Source organism: Microchirus variegatus (assembly GCF_963457635.1).
Source record: "Microchirus variegatus genome assembly, chromosome: 1".
Lineage (NCBI taxonomy): Eukaryota > Metazoa > Chordata > Actinopteri > Pleuronectiformes > Soleidae > Microchirus > Microchirus variegatus.
The window spans coordinates 47,234,607-47,244,230 of NC_139802.1; the positions used below are offsets into that span (position 1 = coordinate 47,234,607).

General features: G+C 41.7%; 1 protein-coding gene across 1 annotated transcript in view; it reads right to left on the reverse strand.

Moving 5' to 3' along the window:
* Window positions 1-9,624, reverse strand: part of rxraa (retinoid X receptor, alpha a) — a 57,496-nt gene that overhangs the window by 40,676 nt on the left and 7,196 nt on the right. Inside the window, exon 2 of the mRNA XM_083900014.1 lies at window positions 360-485. Coding sequence (XP_083756140.1) covers window positions 360-485 — 126 coding nt within the window. The remainder of the gene's footprint in view (window positions 1-359; window positions 486-9,624) is intronic.

Here is a 9,624-nt window from a genome sequence, read left to right on the forward strand (position 1 = left end):
GACCAGAGGCTGTGTGTGTGTGTGTGTGTGTGTGTGTGTGTGTGTGTGTGTGTGTGTGTGTGTCTGTGTGTGTGTCCGTGTGTGCGTGTGTGTGTGTGTCTGTGAGTGTCTGTGCAATAATTACTAATCAGTCATTTGATTTGATGAGATCAATAAGAAGATAATCTCATAATTATATCAAATAACACAAAGAGTGAAAAAATCCCAGATCTCTTCTGAGTCTTTGAAGCTTTGAAACAAGACGATTAAAGTGAAATAAGAACGTTTTCTTCTTTCTTTCAAATCATTGACAAACTGCAGCTTCATCACTGTTCACCTCACAGAGAGTCAGAGTCTGAGTAAGAAGAATTTTTACGTACAGTGACTGTTTCCTGACGACAGTCGCCGCTGATGCAGAGGACAAACGCCGCTGAAGCAGGAACACGCTTCACCTGAGCGACCTCGCTCCATAGAGGGCGCCAGTGAGCACTGGGGCTTCAGGAACCCTGAGGAGAAAGAAGAAGAAGAAGAAGAGTTCAGTCAGAGAAGAACCTCTGCTCTGCTGCTGTATACACACAAACGCTCCCACAGTCTGTTTCCAGCAAATCAATCAAACGTAACATTGTTTCTGTTCCTGGAGAACAAACAACACAGTTACATACTGTAGCTTTAACAACAAAGACTTCAGGGGTCAAAGGTCAAAGTGTTTGTACATGTCAGGAACATGGAGTCGCACCATAGACCTCAGATTATAATCTGTGTGTGAGAAGCTGTCGTGTGACCCGTGTGTGTGTGTGTGTGTGTGTGCGTGTGTGCATGTGTTGTGTGCATGTGTCCATGTCTGTGTGTGTGTGTGCATGTGTTGTGTGTGTGCATGTGCGTGCATGTGTTGTGTGCATGTGTCCGTGTGTGTGTGCATGTGTTGTGCGTGTGTGCATGTGTTGTGTGTGTGTGTGTGCATGTGCATGTGTGTGTGTGTGTGTGCATGTGTTGTGTGTGTGTGTGCGCGCGTTTGTGTGCATGTGTGTGTGTATGTGTGTGCATGTGCGTGCATGTGTTGTGTGCATGTGTGTGTGCATGTGTGTGTGTGTGTGTGCATGTGTTGTGTGTGTGTGTGCGCGCGTTTGTGTGCATGTGTGTGTGTATGTGTGTGCATGTGCGTGCATGTGTTGTGTGCATGTGTGTGTGCATGTGTGTGTGTGTGTGTGTGTGTGTGTGTGATGTCAGATGAGCCTGCAGAGCCTGAGGCTTTGGTCCAGACCGTCTCACTGTCTGTCTCTGAGGTCAATGAGGTCATTTTCAATAGGGAAGTCATTATGTGCAACAATGAAGCAACTGAGCGTACGTTCGCCCTCAGAACGTACGTTCACCCCTCAGCGTCCGTACGTTCACCCTCTGAGCGTTTGTACGTTCACCCTCTGATCGTACGTTCACCCTCCGACAGAGTCCAGATACAGAGTCAGAGAGAAATAAGCAGAGTCACCAGGAACCAAATGAGCCATTTATCAATCATTCTAGTTTAAAACATGGACGACTCACTCAGCTCTAACCAGTCACTCCTGCATCACTCTTTATTCACAGTCACTCCTGCATCACTCTTTATCCACACAGTCACTCCTGCATCACTCTTTATTCACAGTCACTCCTGCATCACTCTTTATCCACACAGTCACTCCTGCATCACTCTTTATCCACACAGTCACTCCTGCATCACTCTGTATTCACAGTCACTCCTTCATCTCTGCAAATCCTAACTTTATTCACTGAAGACCTTTAGGTTTCCTGTAAATATCAAGAGGAGAGAGTGAAGCTGAGGCTCTGAGAAGAAAGAATGTGGATCAGAGAGTGACATTTAAAAAAAGTGACTGTGTTACTGCTGCTCTGTGAGCGTTTATATATATACATATAAATATATATACATATATATATATATATATATATATATATATATATATATATGAGGCTCTGAAAACAACGTTATTATTCACAAGAGAACTCTTTCTTTAGTTCAGATCTGTGACGAGCAAACACACCAACATTCACCTGGAAATCACACGATAACATCGTTGTTTTAACCTGATGAGAATCATGATTCACGTTGATTCCTCTTTACAATAATAACTTCAATCTGTTTGTATTTCAGATGATAAATGTGTGTTTTAATAAACTGTAAAACTCTCTTTATCAAAATCAAACACATTCACTGTGATTCTGCAGGAGTTGAAGCATCTGCAGACAAATCGACGATAGAATCCAGATTCACAGTTTGGATTCATGATGGAACCGAGGTGTTTATGTCAGATTACACATGGACACAAAGTCACTGCATTAAAACAAATCCCAATCCAAATATAATCTCATGTTAACATCTGTGCACCAGAGGAAAATCAATATGAAGCTTTTTATTATTATTCTAAAGATTTTTCCTGCACAAAACACTTTTCACTGCAGTTTGTGATAAAAAAATGAAAAGAATAATAATAAGAATTCTCCTCTAATTTTCTCCAGGAACAAACCACATTCCTGGTTGTACAAACGGGGTCAAAGGTCAAACAGTGACACATGTTGCAGAGCTCTGTGTCACTAAACATTAAGACGTTCACATGTTGAGCTCCAGCTCTCGCTCAACTCACACTCGCACAAAAATCAGCCGTAAACGAAGCCGACGGCAGCTCCACCGAAACAACACTGCACCGTCAAAACAAGGAGTGGAATCATGTTCCCACGGGACGGAGTTCAAACACGGGGAATTTCACCTGGAGCTTCGACGCAGAGAGAAACATTTTCCTCTGTTATTACTGCACTGAAATATAAATATATACGTTTAAAAAAAACTCAAATTAAACCAGAAAAAGAAGCTTTTTCTCTTCAGAACAAACTGTTTCCAAGAAATAAAACCTGTGCTTCAAGAAAAATCATTTAGAGTCATGAGTCTGTGAAGTTCAGAGAACGGCTTTCTGCTGCTGCTGATTGTGATTCTGCTGCTGCTGATTCTGCTTCTGATTCTGCTGCTGCTGATTCTGCTGCTGCTGATTCTGCTGCTGATTCTGCTGCTTCTGATTCTGCTGCTGCTGATTCTGCTGCTGATTCTGATTCTGCTGCTTATTCTGCTGCTTCTGATTCTGATTCTGCTGCTGATTCTGATTCTGCTTCTGATTCTGCTGCTGCTGATTCTGCTGCTTCTGAATCTGCTGCTGATTCTGCTGCTTCTGATTCTGCTGCTTCTGATTCTGCTGCTGCTGATTCTGCTGCTGATTCTGATTCTGCTGCTGCTTCTGATTCTGCTGCTGCTGATTCTGCTGCTTCTGATTCTGCTTCAGGACCTTGATCACACAAATGTTTGATCGTGAACGTCAGCGTCTCGTGGGCTTTAACAATCTTGGGTGGAAAAGCTGAAGCTTCTCTCTCCGACAGCCAATCAGCTTCATCCTGAGCGGCGATCACGGGGGATCAGAGGAGAGAAAAGACGCTGGAGGTTTCCCTCATTAAAGAGAGGCTGCTAATGAAAGCACAGCCAGCATTTACAACCTGCTGCTAATGAAGACTTTGAGAGGATCCTCTAATGAAAAGAGCCTTTTTCTTACTGATAGACGTCTAATAAAAGAAGCTGCTGATGAAACAAAGGCACGTAAACGTCGACCAATAAGAAGCAAACTTTCCATCGCTGAAGCTTCAGTGACTTTACAACAGAAGCACAAACTCTTTCTCTGAATTACACCACAGCGTTTATGAGACGTCGTCCACCTCCCGTTACCACGGTGATCAAGACCAAGGTCAAAGTTCACTGGGCCTTTAAAAACTCTCCCAGGTGCAATAAAAAAAATAAAAACCTTTCCCACACGAGACTCCAGGGATCAGAGGGAGGAGCCGTCAATCACCACGGTTACCACCGTCAATGTCATTCACACTGTGTGTGTGTGTGTGTGTGTGACCTTCAATATTAATACAACTCTCACAACTCAAGTACATTTGTTTTACTGTGAGTTCAGTATGTGATGGAATGTTTTTCTCTATTATTCTACAGTTAAATACACACACATGTATATATATATATATATATATATATACATACACATATATATATAAAGTGTAGTAAAATAATGACAGATGGATTCTCCTTTAAACGATAGAATCCAAACACGTTATTTTCGTTTCTGAAAACTCAGGTTCAGTGACATCATCACACACTAGTTTTTTACTAAAAACAGTAAATCAACACATGATCTGATCATCTGAGATCACGTGATCACATGATCATCTGTGATCGTCATCATCATCACAATCCAAGCATCAAAGTCCAGATTATCTTTAAGTATTTGCTGCATCAGCAAAACTGTCTTTAATCCTTTTTACTGAGAAAAAAGCAATTTAACTTTAGCTCCGAGCTCTTTTTTATTTCATCACAACAACAAAGCACAGATCACTGCAGGCCATTCACACACACACACGCACACACGCACACACACACACACACACGCACACACACACACACACACAGTGGATTGATTTCACGCCTTCTTCACCTTCAGAACCTCGACTGTTAAACTGAAACTCAAGCCTGACTTAGTTCTCTTCAGTTCTCAAAGCCTGAGGCTCCAGGAGAAACCAGACCAGACCAGGACCAGAGAACTGAAGCAGACATGGACTGTGTGTCTTCAGTGACATGTGTGTGTTTTATGTCATGTGTTACAGCTGCTAACCTGCATTCCACTGTGACTACAGATTCTCCACAGCCTTAATCTGATCTGCCTTGGATGAATTAGAGGAGCATCAGTGTCCTCAGGGTCTCTCCTCTGTTAATCCACAGACACAGATATCCATGAAGACCTTGGTTTGAAGACATAATTCTCAGGTTCAGCCAAAACAAACCACATCACAACTTCCTCTTTCTCTTCACTGACAAAAGAAGAAAGAAAACCTGCATTTGTTTATTCACTTTTGACTCAGACTTTTTCCCCGACAATAAAAACTTAACTGGATTTTTTTACTGAATGACTTATTATTGACTTATTATTCAAACTGAAACTGAAACTTCAGACTCACATCATGAAGGAGACAGTTTGAGATGTAAGGTCTTCTCTAAACCACAGAGTTCTAATCCAGGGATTACACTTCATTTAGTTGCTTTTTATTCTTGAATATCAAAGGTATCTAATGTGCTAATGTGCTAATGTGCTAATGTGCTAATGCTCCATCACAAATCACAGACACATTTATGTTAGATATTGAAATATATTTCAGCACAAACTATAATCTCATTTCTATGAAAGAAACTCGATGCGTGAATTTTAATATTTTCAGACTTTATAAACTCAACGAGCTCAAAGTGTCGCTGTGGCTAACGCTAGCGCTGACTAAGCTCCACCCACAAATGACTCTGGTGCACTTTCTGGTCAACAACAGACATCAGCAAAGTGTGTGTGTGTGTGTGTGTGTGTGTGTGTCTGCAGCTACACAATCAGACAAACCTGCAAATACAAGAGCTGTAAACTTCTGACACAAGTGATTAATGCTGAGAGACGGATGAATGAATGAGTGAATGAATGAGTGAATGAATGAATGAATGAATGAATGAAGGTATGAATGAATGAGTGAATGAATGAAGGTAGTTCAGGTTCATGTTTCTCCTTCAGGAAGAAGCAGCACAAACACAGAAACTGATATCAAGCAAATGAAAGCAGATTACAGATGTTTGTAATCACTGTATTAACAGATGAAGAAGAAGAACGTTCCCTGTTTCCACTACATCTGGACTGAAGTCAGATTAAAGTCAGATTAAAGTCATTCACACTGGTCAAAAAGCCCAGATTAAAGTCAGCATTGAGCAGCTTTTCCTTGACCAGTATAATGAGGTGGTAGGTGACAGTAAATCAGCTGATCTGCTGCTGATTTACTCACTAATGACAATCATTTGTCTCAGTGCAGCGACGTCTGAAGACAAACAAAGACAGACTGAGGTGATGAGGTTAGAGGAGAGAGAAGAAGAAGAGTTCACACACACACACACACACACACACACACAGGGACACACACACACACACACACACAGGGACACACACACACACACAGAGGGACAAGGGCTTCAGTCCTTGGGTTAAACCACTTTAATCAAACGTGCGACTGGACTCAGAAAAAACTGAGAGAATAAAAGAAGGAAACATTTAAAAAGCTGCTGACACACTGATCTGTACAAGAGCAGCAGCTCACATGACACACACACACACGCACACACACACATAAACACACACACACACACACACACACACACACACACACACACATAAACACACACACACACACACATAAACACACACACACACACACACACACACACACACACACACACACACACACACACACACACACACACACACACACACACACACACACACACACACACACACACACACACACACACACACACACACACACACACACACACACGCAACGATGACAAATGTGTTTGATTGATTATGTTTAGTTTTAAAAACTCTAAACTCTCTAAAGGACTTAAATATTTATCTGTCTTTATGAATAAACATCATGACAAATATGAGCTGAGAGAAAAACAGCTTCTCTTTTTTATTGGACGTTCAATAAAAGATCAACAATAAAAAGTCCTGAGTGACACAGAACAGAACATGTTTGAAAAAACAGGGATTAAGTCAACATTTTTGGATGAAATGTTTCTTTAAGTCCAGGCCATTAAATGTAAGGAAAAGAAGGATTTATGTGGTTTTGATCCTGTCGACTGCAAAGCTCCATTAGAGAGGGGGGAAAATATTGGAATAATCCAGTCTGGGATTTCACATTTACAGTAAAATGCTTGTAAAATGTGTTCACGTCTGATTCAATATCTGTGTGTGACACGAAGCCAGAGCTGAAGTTTACAGAGAAGGAATGAAGAGTTTAGGCCAAGAAAACCAAGAGAGACTCTAACGTCTGCACTTCACCAAGTCCAATTTCCTCTGGATCCTTAATAATATAATCAGATTTCTGCTGTTTGTGACGAGGTCAAAATAAAATAAGCAGAGATGAATTTCAGTTAAAAGACAGATTTAATGGATCCATTACACAACTTTTATTATTATTATTATTTTTCCACGAAGCCAAACTACGCCTCCTCCTGTCGACTGAAGTCATTTATTGATTAACGATGTGATGAGTGATTTAAATCAGCCACAGTCTGAAAACATCATTCATTTATATTTGAAGGCAGATTATTATAATAATGACTAATATAATCTGACCTTCATCAGCTGATGTTTGTGAAAGTGAAAAATGAGGATGTGAAAGACGATGATTCAGAGTCACACGATAATCTGCTGACACACACATGACCAGTGAGTTTCTGTTCATCTCACAGATTAAGTTAAAATACAGAAAATAGAGAGTGAAAGAAACACGAGTGAGAAGAGGAAAGAAAACCAGGAAACACTTCCTTCCTCAGAGAGAGAGAGAAAACTAGGTCAAGTCACATGACTGGAATGGACTGAGGACGGATTAAATATCCTGCAGCATGTGGTCATTTACACATGGAGATTTCATTCTATCAATTATTTCTAGGTTTGGCAGAGAAATAATTTATATATTGTATATATTTATATATGTATCTAGATTTTGGCAGAAAACACAGATCTGACAAAAAGCTGCTGCGAAAACAAGGTTTTTCCTCAGAGACAGGAAACAAAAACTGGAGCCACAACTGGTGTGAAAATGATCGTTACACAACTGTGACAGAGAAATGGTCTCAACACACTCTGAACACACTCTGACCCAGGTCTGGATCAGGTCTGGATCAGGTCTGGATCAGGTCTGGATCAGGTTTGGCTCAGGTCTGGATCAGGTCTGGATCAGGTCTGGATCAGGTCTGGATCAGGTCTGGATCAGGTTTGGCTCAGGTCTGGCTCAGGTCTGGATCAGGTCTGGATCAGGTCTGGATCAGTACTGGATCAGGTCTGGCTCAGGTCTGGATCAGGTTTGGCTCAGGTCTGGATCAGGTCTGGATCAGGTCTGGCTCAGGTCTGGATCATGTCTGGATCAGGTCTGGATCAGGTCTGGATCAGGTTTGGCTCAGGTCTGGCTCAGGTCTGGATCAGGTCTGGATCAGGTCTGGCTCAGGTCTGGATCAGGTTTGGCTCAGGTCTGGATCAGGTCTGGATCAGGTCTGGCTCAGGTCTGGCTCAGGTCTGGATCAGGTCTGGATCAGGTCTGGATCAGGTCTGACTCAGGTCTGGCTCAGGTCTGGATCAGGTCTGGCTCAGGTCTGGATCAGGTCTGGCTCAGGTCTGGATCAGGTCTGGATCAGGTCTGGATCAGGTCTGGATCAGGTCTGGACCACTTTAGCATTAGCTGCTCGTGGCTCTGATTTGCCTGTAAAGGTCTGTACGTACATTAGCTCAGAGACTTTGAAGAGAACATGACGGAGGAGAAGTGAAATGAAAGCAGAACCTTAAATTCCAGGGAATTTTTCCAGATGTTGCAGAATCTTGTGTTGAGATGATCCAGATGTTCTCACTCTGCTCTTCCTCTTTCCTCTCTCTCTACAAACCCTCCCTTCATCATCAGCTTTCCCTCACTCTGCTTTAAAAGCCTCGAGGGCATTTTAGCATCACAACCAGATCCTGTAATAAACATCCACTCTGTGTGTGTGTGTGTGTGTGTGTGTGTGTGTTTTATGGCTCTTTAGATCAATTAACTGTGTTTCTAACAATAGCAGCTGATCATGTGATGAAGAGGAGCGATAAAAAAACCCTCACTTCCTGTCTGCTGTCAACCACAATCCTCACTCGCTCATGAGCCTGACCCGGCCGTGACCTCTGACCTTTGCTCTCACAGACAGACTGAAGGTCAGAGGATCCACGGTCACATTCAACTCTTTATGAATCAGCACAGTCTCACAGTCAGGGTCAACACACACACGCACACGCACACGCACACACACACACACACACACACACACACACACACACACACACACACACACACACACACACACACACACACACACACACAGACACACGCACGCACGCATGCACACACACACACTGCGTGTTCTGTTTTTCATGATCTAAAAACAACGATACACCAGTTTTCTGATGTGTGAAGTTACATGTTTAAAGTAAATACAGAAATATATATTTAAATGTCACAATTTATGTGCATTTCTCAGTATATTATTGTATATAATATATTATTATTATTATTATTGTTGTATATTAGTTCTGTCAATCGTTAACGCACAACGTGTTTCCATGACGACTGACGCTCGTGACGTCATGTTTCCGTGACTCCAGATTGTTAAATGTCTTTTTCCGGTCAGTCGTCATGGAAACGTGTCGTGCGTTAACGCGCGTTAACCTATTGCACATCGCTATTATTGAATAATTAGAGGAAGATGTTTGTTTATGAGTTGATTGATTAGCGGTAAAGTGATTTAAGAACAGTATAAAACACTTTTTTAAAAACCAACTGCCAATCGAGTCGTTTCAAATTATATTCAGTGTAAACAGGATTCTTCATTGATTTTTTGAACTAAATAATTCATTAATAAAATAAAGACGGAAAACAGACGGATGAGTGGTGTGAGTTTTGGCTGCAGCCAACACAAACACACACTCACACTCACACACACAAACACACACT